This window comes from Thunnus albacares, chromosome 8 (genome assembly GCF_914725855.1).
Source record: "Thunnus albacares chromosome 8, fThuAlb1.1, whole genome shotgun sequence".
Classification (NCBI taxonomy): domain Eukaryota; kingdom Metazoa; phylum Chordata; class Actinopteri; order Scombriformes; family Scombridae; genus Thunnus; species Thunnus albacares.
The window spans coordinates 20,107,254-20,125,611 of NC_058113.1; the positions used below are offsets into that span (position 1 = coordinate 20,107,254).

The 18,358-nt window shown below is 39.9% G+C and overlaps 2 protein-coding genes across 2 annotated transcripts; both read left to right on the forward strand.

Annotated features, from left to right (window-relative positions):
* The first annotated feature begins 259 nt into the window (after positions 1-259).
* rpl18 (ribosomal protein L18) lies at positions 260-5,630 on the forward strand. Its single transcript, XM_044358156.1, has 7 exons — positions 260-427; positions 1,069-1,155; positions 1,299-1,406; positions 2,487-2,585; positions 2,725-2,848; positions 4,115-4,184; positions 5,497-5,630. The coding sequence occupies exons 1-7, from the start codon at positions 425-427 to the stop codon at positions 5,570-5,572; spliced, it is 567 nt and encodes a 188-aa protein (XP_044214091.1). The 5' UTR covers positions 260-424; the 3' UTR covers positions 5,573-5,630.
* Positions 5,631-5,879: 249 nt separating this feature from the next.
* On the forward strand, positions 5,880-18,190 carry sphk2 (sphingosine kinase 2). The gene is made up of 8 exons (XM_044358155.1): positions 5,880-6,057; positions 8,278-9,932; positions 11,801-11,950; positions 12,051-12,145; positions 12,259-12,374; positions 12,859-13,059; positions 13,240-14,839; positions 15,904-18,190. Exons 2-8 carry the CDS (start codon positions 9,470-9,472, stop codon positions 15,964-15,966), a joined length of 2,688 nt encoding a protein of 895 aa, XP_044214090.1. The 5' UTR covers positions 5,880-6,057; positions 8,278-9,469; the 3' UTR covers positions 15,967-18,190.
* The last annotated feature ends 168 nt before the right edge of the window (positions 18,191-18,358 follow it).

The window sequence follows — 18,358 nt, forward strand, 5'->3', positions numbered from 1 at the left end:
CCTTTGTTGAATAACTTTTGTTATGATTTTACATGTTACAGCAACAGTGTATATATCGGCACCCTTTAATGATAAAAAAAGTAATCAAAATTTATAACATTTTATGTTCAATGTAAATCAGTTAACTTGTCATGGCGGTCATATCTTCTTTTATGTGCTTTTTTGCTTGTTTGATTGAGAAATGCCTCTTTATTTGTAGATTTAATATATGGTACAAGTACATGTCTGTAAATAAATAATAGTTCGGTTAGTCCTTTCTAACACCAGAGGCACCATCCTAAATCACCACGGTTGTTTTGACGTTGGCCTTCCCGGAAGCGCATGCTCGGATCTATGCTGTAGCCAATCAGACGCCCGAGAATTCATCGCACTGTTTATCGCGAGACCTCCGCTCTTCCTTTTCCCTTTTCGCTCTGAGTCCAAGATGGTAGGTGCAGCTAGTAGAAATCTAAAAACTCGTTTAACCTGAGTATCCACGACCATCCTTTGAATTACAGCATCATATCTTCTTAAGTGCAACATTTACTGGTTCTAAATATTGTTTACGTTACTGTGCCTTCATGATTTGGTGTTATTTGACCATGTAAATCATATTAGCTCACCTTCTTTGGTGCCGACATTAGTGCTGTTCAGGCAGCCGACTCACGCGTTGAAGTTGACCAGAAACGAGCTCAGAAAATGGCTTAGAAAGCGGAATATTGTGTCTAACTATAAAGTTTTATTCCCTTAAAATTTAGTGTGTTTTTAAGTGTTAAAACTCAGCCTTGCCTGTAAGCAGTTAGCTTGTGTGCATTGCCGCTTGAGTGTCAACGTGTGAACCGGCCCATTAGCTTACTACATGTTGGGCTGCCAGAAAATAAAACTAAAAGACACATCTTATAGTTACTTAAGTTATATTCATTCTAACTTCTCAGTATTTGTGGCTTTTGGCAGCATTAAATGTTAGTGTATATTATGAGATTAGCCTCAGTGAGAGGCATAAACTGTGGCTATAAGTAATGGAGTCAGGATACAATGGAAGTCTAAAAGTAGCTGCTGTAATGTATTAATTTGTGTTTATTTTTAAAGGGAGTCGACATCAGACATAACAAGGACCGCAAGGTGCACAGGAAAGAGCCAAAGAGCCAGGATATCTACCTGAGGCTCCTGGTCAAGGTAAATGAATTTAATAAATGATTCACTTACTCTATGTATTTGTCATTTTGTCACATTTAATTGACTTGATAACGTATTCATCTTTGATAATAACCTGTCTAGTTGCTTATATTAATGTTGCTGTTATTATTGTGTCCTTACAGTTGTACAGGTTCCTGGCCCGCCGCTCCAATGCTTCCTTCAACAAGGTTGTCCTGAGGAGGCTCTTCATGAGCAGGACCAACAGGCCTCCCATCTCCATCTCCCGCCTGGTCAGTTTCATTTCTCTCTCACCCTCCTGTCTCAAGATTTAATGAATCCTTCTTTGTGTCTGACTAGAGTTTTTTGGGGTTTTTTTTGTTTTTTTTTCCACTGTGTGAGCTAACTGTAGTGTGTAGTACATAGTCCTTTCTAGGTTTGAATGCAGTTAAGTGCACTTAAAGGTCTGTTTCTGTATCAGTTTGTGATATTTCAAGATGTGGGATTGACTATTGTGCAGCGATACTGATCTGATGAAGCAGATTGGGAATCAGTCATGATATGACAGATTCACGTAGCAGATTCTTTGTTAATGTATAAAATTTGGTGTTTATGATATGTTGCATGCGGTCAGTCACGATGGGCTGCTGATGCTATTAAAAACTACAGCAAACCCTGGTCCAATGGTACCGTATATGAAAGATGAGCTCCACGCAGTGAGATATATGGGTAATAAATTTGGGGGGGAAAGAGAGCACTGCTATCAGATTGGTAACCGATATTGACAGAATCCCTGCGTTTAGGTATGAGTAGAATAAAAGTTGTATCAGTGCATCTGGCTCCATTGAGTTTTTATTGCCTCAATGGTGAAATATAGAAACAAATGAAATTGGATCATATCCTTGTTTTGAGGACACTGTGGATCAAACTAAATGTATTAGTAGATTATTACACATATAATGAATTTGACTGCGGTTTAGTGGCTGTCAATGTACTTACACAAAATGAAACATCAATCTTCATTAATGTATAGGAATGACTGTATACAGGTGAAACATTTCTGTGGACTGTAAACAGGATACAAATAGTGCAAATAAGTGAAGAGAGCAAGGAGTGTTGAGATAAACATTAAATTATTGAAAAAAGACACGTTACTTTATATACATATAGTAGGTGGTTATATACAGCATATACAGCCTGTTCAGATATACAGTAATGAGTAAAATGTATTGCACACATCATATTTCATATGTACCACATGTCTTTGTAAACTTTGAAAGCATGGGGTTTTAGGAGTCCTAATGTTGAAGATATGGTAGTTCTGTGGTCTGTTAGACATTTTTCACTTAATCTTTGACTTTTGACTTTCCCAGATCCGTAAGATGAAGATGCCTGGCCGTGAGAACAGAATCGCTGTCGTTGTGGGAACAGTCACCGATGATGTCAGGATTCAGGACATCCCCAAGCTCAAGGTAAGCCTCCGTTTTCAGAATATGAAAATTCACCTATTCTGTTTTTTTTTTTTTTTTCCCTCTAAGCTATCAGTCAGTCTACTGAAGATTTTACTTCAACATTATAAAGGTGTTGACACTCCTGTTTGTTGTCCCACAGATCTGCGCTCTGAGGGTCACCGACGGTGCCCGCCGCAGGATCCTGAAGTCAGGCGGTCAGGTGATGACCTTTGATCAGCTGGCTTTGGCTTCTCCCAAAGGACAGGGCACAGTGCTGCTGTCAGGTAACTATAATTGTACTCAAATTACAATACAACAGTGCTTTTAAAGTAGATAATGCATGTTTTCACTATCCTGCCACTTGCTGTGGTCAAGCAGGTACCTTGTCCTTCACGTTTACATGCTTTGAAATGAGCTGATTACTATAAAACCCTTTTTTACTTGTAGCTAGTCAGTTATATTTTTTAAGAAAGGGTGGCATATTTTTGACAGATCATTTGGGGCGATGGTGCAGTAAGAGGGCAGTCTCTGTAGTGAGCACAAAGTGCTTTTTCTTTACTGTGCCCTGTGTCCCAGTTTTTACTGGCCTACTGTACAGCTGTGAGAACCAACTTACTTTATCTCAGTTTTGCTCAGACTTTGGATTTATTTGGATACAAGGACAAACTGCTGCGAGTACAATGTTCCTTTTAATCCCTGTAGAGACACTTTGCCAGTCCTAAATATTTGCAGTGCTCATTCTCAAGACTATTCTTCAGCAGATAATCTGAAAGAAACTGCCTGCACTCATGTGGCCTTGTAGCATTATCAGTTAAGCATAAGTTGGTTCCAGTTTGTGCTGCCATGTTAAATGTGCACAGTCATGGTTCTGCTTGGCACTATGGTTTAAGAACTGGCATGTTTTGGTTGCCTTTAGTAGGCTGATAACACGTCTGCCAAACATATCATGCACCAGACAATAACTCAGTGTTGTGATTTTAAGTAGTCTTGTGTTCTTGCACGCACTTGTTTTTGTGCTTGAAGTTTTCATCTTTATCTTGGCCTCAATGCTGATAGTTGCTTACCAGATGTTCATATTTCACAATAATTTTGTTTACCCTGAACATGTGCATCTCAGTTTGTTATGCACAATCTGCCCATATTTGTCAAAATTCAGAGAACCAAATGTATCAGTGTTATTTATACATTGTATTACAGTTGTCTGTTTAAACATTAGTGTAACTAAAATATTACCAAATGCCTAAAACTACCTGCCAACTGGTTTTGTGTAGGTTATTGTTAAGGGCTGGTTTTCGGTAAATAATTCATCCCTTGTATTGGTTATTGTTAGAGGGTGAGAGGCATCTGGTGTCACTATTGTGTATGAAGCATTGTATCGTGCACTGTCAAAACATTGTTTTGCTTGAGGCCAAATGCAAATGAAGCAGTGCTAGATTGTAATTGTCAAGTCAAAAATCATTAAGTAAATATTTGTGGAACTACAAATTGTCTTCAGAGGAAATATATTACAATTTAATTAAAAAAAAATCTGTAACATGTTTGTTCTCCAGGTCCCCGCAAAGGCAGAGAGGTGTACAGGCACTTTGGAAAAGCCCCTGGAACTCCTCACAGCCACACCAAGTATGTGTATAGTTGATTTGTTTGTACTGTTCTTAACATGCAGAACAAAATGTTTTAGTAGAGGCAATCCAAACAGGTTATATTGTTGTACCGGTGCTTTGATCAATCTGATTGGCAGACTATCAAATTGACCTGAATATGAAACAAATGTTCATCTGCTTGAGATAACACTTAAATGGGGTTGTTTTAGATTTGCAGATTGAATATATTTATCAGACTTTCAGTACTCTTTCTGACTCTGTAGCTCTGTCACATACTTATCGGTTGTAGTCCCTCTTTCCCTCCATCTTTCTCCTTGTTTTTCTATCCAACTCTGATTCTCAAATCAGCAGGCTGTGGTTGATGTGTTAAATGTATTTTATTTAATGACTTGGGTCAAGTTATTTTCATATTTTTATTGGTAATTTAAAAAAAAAATCTATCCACTTTTAAAAGGTGTCAGTATATCTTGCCCCATCTTAATCAGTATTTTTATTTTCAAAAAGATTTGCGTAAACAGGAGGTGGGGGAGGGCCCTAGTTACATGATTGTCTTATATTCTGATCAATACAGTAATATACATAATTTGTATTAGCTAATTTTCCATAATAGGTAGTAACCTAATTCTTATACAGCACTACAAATTCTATATGATTTAAATCATAATTATTTTGATACAGATTTGACTTCATGTGATGAGATCAAAGCTTTAATTTCCTGGGCAAAGACATATTTTGTCATGGCTCTTTAAATTTTCTTAAGGATCATAATAATAACAATAAAGCTTTGATAGAAAGAAAAGCACAGGTGTAACTAATTACATAAATATTTGCTTTTTTCTAAGTTTGTAGACTAAAATCTTACTAAAAGCAACTTCAAATGTGTACTTTGAGATAAAAATTTAAATTGACTATCTGTTGTTAGGGGAATCCTGTTGCCCTGATGTTCTGTTAAATTCTAATAACCCCAAAACACCTAAAATGTAGAATTATCTTTGCTCTGAGTGCCATCTATCATAAGTTTTAAACTTGATTTGCACAGGTTTGGAGATCTTTTTCCACAGAAGATATTTTGACTTGTCATAGTTGGAAAAGCGCAGGTGTTCCTTTTTTATAAAGGCTCTGTTGTATTCAAGCGCCAATACTTAGTCAGAATGCACACTTAAAATTAATATGTGGTGCTCAGGTAGGAAGGAAATGTGATCCTTTTACCGTTTTAGAGAAGTAGTGAATGCTGTGTCTGGCATTGTTAGGCAGTGCTGATGTTTTGATAAGATAAAAGTTGGATGTGTCATACCATCACACTATACTAAACTATTCTTTTTCTTCTCTAGGCCCTACATCCGCTCCAAGGGCAGGAAGTTCGAGAAAGCTCGTGGTCGCAGATCCAGCCGTGGCTACAAGAACTAGACTGTTTTTGTTTTCCATTGCAATCTGATACAAATAAAAGATTGGCTGTACAAAATGAGTTTGTGTCTATGTTTTATTGGGCAGCCGGCTGACCCGCACAAATCTTTCACTGACTGAATCATGAACTGATTTGAAGCAGATGACTGGTTAGCAGCACTGGAGAGGGCAGGTTATTTAAAACACCTCCCCTTTACTACTTTTTTCTTTTTTCTTTTTTTCTCCCCTCAATTTACAGCTCACTGAGGTTTTTGTTTTCAGTATTGAAAAACCCCCTGGTCACGGAAAAAAATGAGTTGGCCAGGAAGTGATGGTCTGTCAATGATTGGAGAATGTCGGTGGGTGTTGCAATGTTTTCCTTATCGGCATTGGATTTCCTCTCCGCCGGTCAAAGCTGCTGCTGCTGCGTCTCCAGACACTTCCTGCACCGAAACACAGCACTCAGAGCAAGCGACCGTCTGTCGTCGTGAGAGGGGAGGCAAGATGAGGTAATTTGTTTTGTGTTTTTTAATTTTTGCTTTGTTGTATTATATTCATTTCAGCTTTCCCTAATCCGGCGCTGAAACGCATATAATACATAGAAAGTTACCAGTTTTCGTGTCCCTGCGTTATAGAATCAGATCATAACGCCCGTTAACTAGCTAACGTTGCCATTTAAACGTTACATGCGCTAACTTGGGTACTTTATAAAAACCAAAACAATAAATGAGACGTAACATATTAAGCTGGATCTTTTCAGTGTGGTAATATTCAATAGAATAAAGTGTTAGTAGTGTAGTAAGTTGGTTTGAACTTAGGCTAGCGCACACGTTAACACAAACTGCTAGCCAGTGCTAACTGACAACGCGCGGTGTTGCTCTTGTCAGTTTACAGTAGCCTCTGGCGTTGTGTTCACAACATCAGCTAGCATTTGCTATCATTAATTAATTTAGCGATAGGATTTGTTCTAAGCAACTTTAACTTCCCTCTGCTTCTTTATGATTATTTTAAACATGAATGAAAATAGCCCTTCAGCTCAGATGTGCTGTTAACTGTACAGCTATGGTTAGCTAAAGTGAGTTAGCCGGCTAACGTTACGGGGATCACATCGGTTAAAGTTTAAACGGTCAAACATAGTTCACATCTCTGGGGTTGGTTAGTAGATAAACGGTTAACGCTGCCGTAACGTGTCTAACAATGCCCTTTGTATGGAAAGGCTCTTGAGTTCAAAGTATAAGCTGCCCGAAACTTGCCCAAAATACCCAGCAAGTTACCCAGCAGCAGCCTCATTGTGTGGGAGACAAAATTAGCCTGCAGATATTATTATTTCTGGGTGTCCCCGCCCTGCGTTTCAAGGGCGTAAGGTGCAACAATGGGCATCAGTTAAGTCCTTTTTAGAGTCGTTGTTATCAAAGCAGGACATCAGCCACGTATTGATTCTGTCTGAACTACAGCTTACATAATGTTTCATGGCTGTAAAACTTGAAAGCAAGATGACTAGTTTATTAATTTAGGGTGTTCGCGAAGTCTCACGGTGATAGTCCAATTGTACTTTGACGCACTGAAGTAGAAAGTCTAATGAACTGGACTCTGGTGACCTGGAGCTTTAACATTACTGTTACCCATCACCTGTGAACAGAAAATTATATGATACTGATAAACAGCACTTTATTGTGATACAGATAGGCCTGTAACAGTTAATTAAACATGTAAACAGCTTGTCATAGTCATTTTACAAGTTATGTAGAGTTGTCAAACTTGTTGTAAGAGACACTATATTTCTGTAGTGTACATATATGATAGTGTCATGAATTTCTAGTGATTATTATGTTTTAATCTTTTAATCAGACTTTATGTGAACCAGTTTCTATTGGGTAGAAACTAGTTATGTAGAGCTGAAACAATTAGTCAAGTAATCGATTAGTTGCCAACTATTTTGATAATGAACTCATTGTTTTGAGACATTTAAAAAATAAAAAAGTGAATAGTTTCTGGTTTCTTTAGTCCTCTATGACAGTTAACTGAATATCTTTGGGTTGTGGACGAAATGAGACATTTGAGGACGTCACCTTGGGTTCTGGGAAACACTAATCGACATTTTATGGACCAAACAACTTATTGTTTAATAGAGAAAATAATTAACAGACCAATTGAAAATGAAAATAATCATTAGCTGCATCCCTAGAAAAAATGTATTAAAATAGTAGTTGTAATTGTAAATAGTAAGATTGTTACTGCTAAACCATATTGCAAAACATCTCAAATCCAGTACAGTTGAGGCCAGCAATTTACGAAATCTCAATCCTAGATTCAAACTGTGAAAGAGACACTGTGTCCCCAAATCCTATTAGACAAAAGCCCTGAATATGAAAATGCCGTGTCATTGTCGGGCAACCTTTCATCCGAAATAATTTGGTGTCTCAGCAGTTCGGGCTGAGGATATGTGACTCTGAATCATTATGTGCCTCAGCAAAAATGCACCTATGGTCAAGGGGCATGATGGATCTTGTATTGCTTCATCCCGCAACCACAATCTCTTCCGCTTATCATGACACATTTGCACTTGCTTCAACTTACTCTGTACTTGTTTTACTCTAATTATGAACACGTGTTTCAGAAATCCATGTGAATTAGAGGCACATTCCTCTATAGTGTCAATTTCTTGTCCAGTTATTAAAAAAATACTTGAAAGTGGATCACCCATACATTAAAGTCTTGTCTTCATACAGGAACAAAGATCTATGGGAGGGAACGTGAGGCCTGACTCAAGGACTTTACAATGACATAAACCAAGGACCCACCTGGAACCGTCTCCTTGTTTGTCTTTTGTTTTGTTTCTGTGTTTGTTTTTTCGTTGTCTAGTCTCCACTTGTCTTTCTCAGTGTTCATTTTCCTCTTGTGGAGAACAGATAACGAAGTTATGCAAGAGTATTTGTTTGGATGAAACTTAAATGTATCACACTACTGTCTAGAGGACTAGCCTAGTCACTCCTCTTGTCTGCCTCCTATATATCACTGAGATTAAAGATAGCATTAGGTATCAAAGGTCTTGGAAAAAGTCTGCACTCATATCTTTGTGGCATTAATCACATTTTGGCCAGCACTTAACATGCAACATATTCTACAGAAATCTTTACTTGTTCATTAATTTAATTGTTGTAGCCTCCTTGTCTAAGCAAGGTGTGTTTGTTTGTCTTATTCATACTTAGTGGATCACTTTTTCAATGCAACTTAAAGTTTGATTTTTGTCCATTTGTTTAATTATTTAAAGAGTTATTGTTGATGTTGTAGCTGCTCAGCTGCCTTATATTGTTCTCACAATAGGTGGCTTTAAGTTTTAATGTAAACTTTTTTTTTTTACTTATGCAATCTTTGGGAAGAACACTCTTGTTTAAATGACTGATCGCATAGTGGGAAATTCTACTTTTAAGTCCTGTTGTCTTTGAATATGTATGAGTATCGTTTGTCCACTTTTCAACTGGCAGTAAACTGTAGAAGCTGACAGCTCTTCAGATCAAACTGTCATGGGAGATTTCTAACTGTGACAGAAGGACTGGTTCTTTAGCAGTTCCCATCTTCACTGGATAAGTACAGTAAAAGAAGCACCTTTGAACTGGAAGCAGTTTTTTTCTTTTCTTTTCAAATGAAGACACTTCTGAAATGGACAGACGGGAACAGAAACTCAGAGCTGACTTTTTGTGACATTGTCTCTTGAATTCAAGCACTGAAGAAGAATGATTTTGAGGAGATTTCAGGGATAAAGTTCTCAGACTGATATTAGGATACAATTTGATTTTCCCTGCAAATCTTGGAAGAGCTGCTAAAGTTCCACTCTTCAAGCCTGTAACTGTAGAAGAACTACTCTACAGCTTGTTAGACTGATTTTTTTCCTGGTAAACCTTGTCCACTTCAGCAGTGAGGATGCGATCCCCAGACCCCTCAACACTTTCCCCAGCAGAAGCCCTCCTTCATGGCCAGTTTGCTAGCTGGGGATCGGGCAGTAACGGCAACAATAACAGCTGCCCCAACAGTCCTGGTGGTCCGGGGGGCCTCTCCCCTGCTGCCTCCCCTACTCCGGCTCCGGCCTCCAACTATGCCTTGACCCTCACCCACACCCACATACATATCCAGCGCCTGTCGCCACGGCCAGGGAAAGAAGCCCGTCTCCTGCTGCCTTTATCAGAGCTAGTGGGGTGCAGCTGTCCTCGCGCCCCTGCGCCCCCTCTCCTGGTGCTGTACTGGTACCCACCAGGCAAACGAAGGAAAGGTGTGTCCCGGCGCAGGCAGGTGAGGGCCTACCTGGCAGAGAGCAGGCCTGAAGCTGAGAGGTGGTCGGCTGCTGTGCAGTGTCTACTCAGAGGCTTGACCGTCACTGCTGAAACAGGTGAGTGTATTTGTACAAGTTGTGGCTTGTCTGTTCAGGTTGGGTGATGTGTCCTTTTCTTTACAGGACAACACAGGTGATTGTAGTCGCCTATTGAGTACAAATATACTGCATTTTCCTCCTGACTTTCATTTCAGTTCATGTCGGTATGTTATGAAAATCAACACTCAGATACTTAAACTTTTTATAAATGGATAATCAATAATTTTCAATAGTAAACCATGTTCAAATTAATGTTTTTGTCTAGTTGCCCAAATCCTAAAGCACTGACTAAGCTCTATTTTTTTTTATCAAAGAACCCTGGTCACTTATGAAATGCAGTGAATGGCTTCACTAAAAGGGCAATACTGATAGTTTACAGTAGATAACAGTGTTTAAAGGATTTACTTTGGCAAAAATAAACGTTTGTCTGTATGATTAAGTCTTTAATTCCTGTTGTTTACTACAAGAAACAACACAATGTGGTCTCGTGCCACCTTGATTTATGCCTCCTTTGTAAATGTTGGCTAAATATAGCTTAATGTCAGTGTGACCCAAGTCCCTTTTGTATGTACAGCACACACATTTTGTCACTGAGGGCACAAATGGTCTCAACAGTAGTTGAGCATGTTAGGGGTTATCTAGTTTAAAACACAGGGAGATTAATACTAAAACACCCTAAGAGGCTGTGAGATTTATTATTCTGGGTATTTAGTTTGGATTTTTTTGTTTGTTTGTTTCACATGACTCCATCTTTTTCTAATGCTTCTTTCTTTCTTATGTTATGTCCTTATCTGTCCTGCACACACAGTCTATATTCAGTGATAAATGTAGAGACAGAGAGGGTAGGGCTGCTGCAGCTTTCCACTCCTTTCCATGAGCTGTATCCCCCCCCTCAGCCTCGATAACCAAACAGATAGCAAGGCCCTGCTTGGTGTTTACTTTTACTGTCTGTGTGTGTGAATATTTACCTTTTTCTCACCATTGCCTGTGCATCACACACTTGACCAGCATCTCCCATCTTTTCCTGTCTCCTTCCCCCCTCCGCAGACTGAATCTTTATCTCTCAAATATGTTTACTCTCTATTGTTTGTTTTCCTGACTTCACTTATAACATCAGTGTCTCTTTCCCCCTATGCAGATAAAGCTGTCAGTCATATTTACTTTCCTCCAATCCTCGGTTTGTCCCTTCTCTGCTTGTATCTCAAACATACTCTGTTGCAGTACATATTATTTTCCTTAACAGCCTTCTGTTTGACCCCGAATTTCTGTTCCACTTTCCTCACAAAGCCTTCATTATTTCTCTTTCTTTCTCTCTCTGTACTCTTACAAAATCACTCCATTTCTGATGCACTTCCTGTCTTTATTCTGTACATTTTTATGCTGATGGACATTATTGTAGTGGTTAGTTGGATTTTTGGTTTGTGTTATTCATGCTTCAGTGTAGATTGTTGCATAATCCAGGATTATCCAAGAGTGCAGTAATTTAATTTCCTTCCCCAAACCGTTGGCATCCATCTATCGTTTTTACTATATCTTAAATTTTTAAAATTAACCATAGGAGATGTATTAATTCCTCAGAGTGAAGAATAAGAGTAAAATGTCACAGTTGTCCTTTACCATGAGATTACCATGTATCTGAATTTAAATAGACACTCTCTCAAGCAACAGTGTTGTGCAGTGTGAAGTAGATCCTGTGAGGTGAAATAAAGGAGCTTCAAATGGTTCAACGCACTCAAAGTCCAGGGTTGGGCAACACTGTGTAATGACAGCTTAGCTTACGTCCCAGTTGGCTCACTTGGAAAATGCGGTGTACCTCTAGTTCCTTCCCTTATTCTAGACAATAAACAGGCTAAACTAATTCATGCTATCCCTTCTTATTCATACAGAATTTTCAAGAAGTCTGCTACCTCGTCCCAGGCGACTACTGTTATTGGTCAATCCCTTCAGTGGGAGAGGCCAGGCAATGCAGTGGTGTCAGACCCACATCCTGCCAATGATTAGGGAGGCAAACATCAGCTACAACCTTATACAGACAGGTAACACATCAAGGCCAAAGGCAGCCTCATGAGAAATATATTACATTTTTATAAAACTTACATATTTAGCAAGTGTTGCTCTTTTTGTTATCTCTCTCAGAGCGTCAGAACCATGCCAGGGAGCTTATCCGAGAGATATCGCTCCCAGAGTGGGATGGCATCATCATCATTTCTGGGGATGGCCTGCTGCATGAGGTTTGTAAAGCTTTTGATGGTCGGCCAATATTGGTGAACTTTAGGGGGATGTTCGAGGGGGATATTATAGCTTAAACTGTGTCCAGTGATGTGATTCTCTGAATGTTGTGTAGGTAATTAATGGGCTGATGGAGCGTCCTGACTGGGAACAAGCAATAAAAGTACCTGTTGGCATTCTGCCCTGTGGCTCTGGGAATGCTCTGGCTGGCTCCATCAACCACCATGCAGGGTAGGCATGTTCACAGAAGTCTACATTATCTCTTCGCTGCATTTGCTTTATGTTCTTATCTTAAATTCTGATAATCTGCTGTTCATAGGTTGTTGTACACCATTAAACATATAAAATCATTTCTGAAGTATATAAGGTTTTGTCTGAGTAGAGCACAGCTGTCATATCACACATTTTACATGTCATCTTGCAAATGACTTTTGTACTTTTTATTGCCAAATGTTGTATAAACTAATCCAGCCTTTCATAAAGAAAAGATAAATTATAGTTACTATGTATATTTCTTCGAATGTAATTTCAGTAAAAGTCAGATAAACCTAATTCCAAACTCACAAGTTATCTTTTCTTTAAACAAAATAGCACAATATCGTTGTTTTTGTGATGTGGTTATCTAGACCTAGATATCTAGAGGAAGGACTCTGTATTGACCTGTTTGTTATTTTTACTGAGAGGAGATGTTGTTGTCTTTTTATATCTCCCTCAGGTATGACATGTGCCTTCGGGAGCCCCTCCTTTTAAACTGCTGCTTTTTGCTCTGCCGAGGCGGTGTCCGACCCATGGACGTGGTCTCTGTGACAACAAGCCCTCCTCCCTCCAATACCCGTACTGCAGCACCCAGAAGACTGTTTTCTTTCCTATCTGTTGCCTGGGGCTTTGTGTCCGATGTTGACATTGAGAGTGAGAGGTGAGTGTATGAGACATTGTAGCTTTTAAATTAATGTCTGTCTTTGACTACAAGAACAATCACTGACGGTTTTGTTCATCTGAGCATATCTCCACTCCAGCATAACTCATTTAATTTAGTTTCATAACAAAAGATAGCTTTATTAAATTAATTAATCACTTATTTTTTACTTTACTCTAGGTATCGAGGCTTGGGCTCAGCCCGCTTCACCTTGGGCACCCTGGTGCGCATAGCTTCTCTTCGATCCTACAAGGGTCGTCTGTCCTACCTGCCTCCCTCTATTGTCACCGCATCACCAGATGCTACACCTCCTCCGCCAAGGAGACCCCTCTCCCGCAGTATCACTGAAGGCCTGGAGGGCTTCTGTCGAACCCCCATCCATCGCACCTGCTCTGACATGGGCATCAGTGAGCAGAGAAGCCTGCGGAGGGGTGAAGGAGAGAGGGAAAAAGAGGAGAGGCAGAGAGAAAGGGAGCGGAGAAGGGAGAGGGCCAGGGGAGGAGGAACCGGCGTGGTGAGGGCAAGCAGCCTGGCGGAGGACAGAGAGAGGGAAAGGGAGGGGGAGATGGAGATGGAAGCAGAAGAGGAGAGGTCAGGGACGAGCTCAGAATCAAATGAAAGGGATGAATGCAGTATGGGAAGGGCGGAAAGGTTGGCGGGGATCAAGGATGAAAGGGAAGATGAGGGACGAGCAGAGGAAGACTCCAGTGAGATGGAGGAGGAGAATAGGGGGAAAGACGGGGAAGGCAGTGGCGGTTCTGTAGAGGGGGAGGGAGTACTGCAGGCAAGAGAGCTCGGAGAGAGCTATGAGCTAGACATGGGGCGAGAGGCAGATGAAGAGCCAGAGGGTTTCACTTACCAAGATGGCCTTCAGGAAGCCAGAAAGACACTAAGAAAGAATTCAGCCCCTTCAAGCCAGATAGCCAACGCTCTCTTTAACCAGCCTCTCAGTCGGGAGGTTGACACAAATTCTAGCACTTCGTATGGGGTGGAGGACATGGATCTTAATGGAACCTACTACCAGAAAGAACCCTACCAGCTGGACGTCGCTCGCGAACGGTCCCTCACCATCTCCTCTCCCTTTCGTCACTCTCCCTTCTCTTACAAGCCCAAGACCCTGGACCAAAACCAGAACGCCTCCCGGCCAAGGCCCCTCTCCCTCCTCCAGCACTCCCACTCAAACTCTCTCCCCCCTAAACTCCCTTCCCTCTCTCTCTCTCTTTCTCCCACACCCCCATCTTCCCCTTCATGTGCCTCCCCACACTCCTCATCCTACCTCGCCCCACGTCCTAACACCCCAAATTCCACTTCGCCCTCACCTTCTTTACGCACGCCGTCCTCATCTTTTAACTTTGACATTGCTGAGCCAGCAGGACCCCTTAAGAACCGTCCTTACGTCTCACTGCCTTTAAATCTCCCGAAGGATGACTTATTACCCCCTCTTGACCAACCCCTTCCTACCAGAGACTGGGTGACCATTGAAGGGGACTTTGTCTTGGTCCTAGCCCTTTATCAGAGCCACCTCGGGGCTGACCTACATGCTGCACCCCAGGCCAGGTTTGACGATGGGCTGATCCACCTGACCTTTGTGCGGGCGGGAATCTCCAGAGCCACTTTACTGAGACTGTTCTTTGCCATGGAGAGAGGAACTCACCACTCCGTCAGCTCGCCATATGTGAGCCACGTTACCTGCAGGGCCTTCAGGCTGCAGCCTCTGTCTACACGGGGAACACTCACTGTGGACGGAGAACTGGTGCCTTATGGGCCGCTTCAAGCACAGGTGAGAAAGAGGAAAAATGTTGCTTGTTACTGACCACACCTCACATGCAGTGTTACAATCTGACACATGAAGTCAGGGGACTTTGATTCGCTCTAGATCCACCTTTACATAAAGTACATGCTCATAGAGTTGTGCCAGTCATAGTGTTTGTGTTTTGATTGATTAATCAGATACTATGACTAAATTGTACTTAATTGTAATCTCTCATTTTTATATTTTATTGGGCCATGTGTCAACAAATACTACATAGAGCAGTAGGAACAAATTGAATGACAATAATTTACTTTTGTAAAAATACCTTATTTACTTACAGGTTACACAGGAAAAATAATCCATGTCCATTATTCAAATAAATCTTTAACTCAGGAAAAGCAAGAAATGTCTACATGGTTGACAACTGACTGTGGAAATTTCTCAATTTGCTTAAATTGAACTATTTACGAGACAAGGAGTGCAAAGATTTAAGCCTGTCTGTTTTGTTCAACACTTTTCTTATTAAATAGGCTTGTTGATGTACTCTATGTCCTTATGCTACTAAGTAGTCACAGAGTATTCCACTGATTTAGCATTGCACTCCTATATGTCGCACTCAAGACTGACCTTTTTTTTTTTTTTTTTTTTTAAGTATCAAAATCAATACAGTATGTCCACAGATATCATCTTTTATTCTATGCATTTATCTTCCTTGTCAGAACTTGACACCTACATTACCCAAAATGCAATTCAACCATTGACAGTCAGTTCGGGAATTCAAGTGTTATGCAAGTGGCCACTAATGTAGCCTCAAGCAGAGATGAGAGGCGGGCTGCAGAGGTCTTGTGACCTCACCTTTTTCTAACTCCACTCCCCCATATTTGTTTCATTTTCAAACTTTTAGTCCCAGAGGATGTTTCCAAGTAACATCACTTCAGGCAGTTTATCAGACTTTGCACAAAAGGCTTTATACAACTTTTTGTCACACTTGCAGTAGTTCAGTTAATGCTGTGGTGTTGTGTTAAAGAGTAACTGTGAGACTTATCATTTGTATTAATTTTTATTTTTCATGATCTCTCATTATCACACAGGTTCATCCTTCCCTGGCCCGTCTCATCGTCGGTGACTCTGGAGTCAAGATTACCCGATTCTAATCAGGGATTGGCTGAGCTGATTGACAGCACTCTACTGAATTATGTAATCTCTGTTGCCATCTATACTCTAAGAGAGGGGGGAGCATCTGAGAGACTTAAAATAGCCTGGATTGCTGAAACTGCTTTTCTGGGGTTTAATGAAAGGGATAACCCACCGAGCCACGCATCATTGGAGCAGGACTGCAGGGATTAATAGCAAATTTGAAAATGGATGAAAAATGCGCCTCATTGCACAGCTGTTGGATTACGCTCAGCGTACCCTGAGAAGCATGAAAACTGCACAGCCTGGGATAATAAGAGGGAAGAACAAACGAATGTTTATGGGTTTTTTTTGTGCAGATAGTGCATGTGTTGGATGTATACGTAGTAGTATGCATGCAGAGAAGCACTACCTGATTTTGCCTTACAGTGAGATGGAAAGAAATCAGATTAAATTCAGAGAAAGTTGTTCTTAAACATGAAATGCTATAAAATACACTGAGATTCACTTGGGCCCCCTAAAAATCATCCCCCATAAAAAAAACTTCCGTCCCTGAAAAGAATGCCTTATCTGCCACTGGAGAGTAGAGGTGTGAATTTGTCCTTTCTTACTTCTAAAAGAAACCTAAATCTTCTTAATCTCTATCCACCTACTAGATTGTCCGTCCACTGCATCAAAACAAAGCTCTGCTTGTATACTTAGAGATATTGGGAGACCCATCTACTATTATCTTTGAGCACACTACTCTCCAAGCATCTGTGGAGAAGAATGTGGATATAAATACACTGAAATGACCATTCTGTTCATACAAGTGACTTAACGTAGAGCAGCGAGATCAAGCTTTTTCAGGTTCATTACACTAGTAGGAGCAATGAAACCGTTGAGCGGTGAACATTACTGACATTTTTACATAATCTGCCTGCTTTTCTTAGCCAGTGGATGCACGATGATGATGTCAATGATATCAGATTTTGCAACATATTGAACATAAAATTGTCTGAACAAAGCAAACTTCTTTGTCAGTGGTTTTATACTGTTCATTTTCTAGAAGTCTTTCAGTATTACTATCACTCACATTACCCTTCAGCACTAGTTTATGTCTAGAATATTTCACCATCTGTGAGTAACCATCTTTGAAAGTTTAATTAGAGGACATTACACGCCTCTGTCATAGTGCATTTACTTCGCACAATAACTTGAGTTGAAGCAGCACAGAAACACTAGAATGCATTTGAGCTTTTAGATACATCTGAAGAGTAACACAGAATCAGAAACAATGTTTTCTTATAGTAAAAAGGATGCACATTACTAAGAACCTTAGTCCAGATGCTATAATAAATGGATCACAGTACATTCCTAATCTGAAGTGGATTAAATGTCTCAATTTGAACACTCTTTTTGAAAGATAGAACTGACTGAATCATTTAGAAACTTAAAAATCCTGCTGTAGAGAAACTAAACAACACTAAAATCCAGCAGCTCTGTGTTGTCACATCAGACTTTTTGATCAAGAGATAAATCAGATGGACGGAAAAAAAAAGAAAAATCACTGTGAGAAATTAGCCAGCAGTTGAACCAATCTAGTGAAGTAAATAAATATTTTAAAAACTTAAGTAAAGTACTTCCAAATCATGTGCTCCTAAGTGAAATTAAACAGCAGACCTTGGAGAGCTCCACTAGGAACTGTTTAAATTTGAAGAATTAAAAAAATGGACAAAGGATAAATCATTAGCATGTACAGTGTATCAATCAGTAAGATCATGTGAGAACTGCTTGGCTCATCATCAACATACTGTATGTCTTGGTCACGCCTGGATAAATCAATGCCTTTGTATTATATAAGCCTGTAAATTCTGGCTGTTGATCATAAACTGTTCAAACTTGACTGCTCACCAGGCTTACATTGTTTTATTTGTCTTTTTCTTTCTTTTTTTTTTTGAGCACACAATGCAGCTAGTTTACATCAATTACACTGTGCTTACACAGCTACAGAATGTGAGTACAATTTGAGTCTAGGATGATAACATTACCAAATAGAAGAAAACACATAAAAATACACACATTGCATTAAAGTTTTGCCAAAATGTTTACTCTCAATGTTCAGAGACTACAGTAGAAATGACAGTTTCCTAAACACTTTGTTGTCTATGGCCACAGCTTGGACTATGGTGTTATAGACCAATCTGATTTGACAATGCTGGGGTATAACCCCTCAATTGATAATGCCATTAAGATGTCTGTAGTGGACTGCCTGTAATGAAATTGTAATTATTACTAAAACGATGAAATATATACATATACAATGTACAGTTAATAGTTATATATGGTTTTGAATAAATGTAACTTGATAAGTTTGTCTGGAGCAAATCTGCTGTACGTTTGTCTTCCATGTGTCTTCTCATATGTCAAAGA

Coding starts and splice junctions, on each gene's coding strand:
- rpl18 (XM_044358156.1), top strand. Junction 1,156..1,298: donor ACCTGAGGCTCCTGGTCAAG/GTAAATGAATTT, acceptor GTGTCCTTACAG/TTGTACAGGTTCCTGGCCCG. Junction 2,586..2,724: donor AGGACATCCCCAAGCTCAAG/GTAAGCCTCCGT, acceptor GTTGTCCCACAG/ATCTGCGCTCTGAGGGTCAC.
- sphk2 (XM_044358155.1), top strand. CDS start 9,470: ATGCGATCCCCAGACCCCTCAACACTTTCCCCAGCAGAAGCCCTCCTT. Junction 11,951..12,050: donor CTACAACCTTATACAGACAG/GTAACACATCAA, acceptor TATCTCTCTCAG/AGCGTCAGAACCATGCCAGG. Junction 12,146..12,258: donor GGGATGGCCTGCTGCATGAG/GTTTGTAAAGCT, acceptor AATGTTGTGTAG/GTAATTAATGGGCTGATGGA.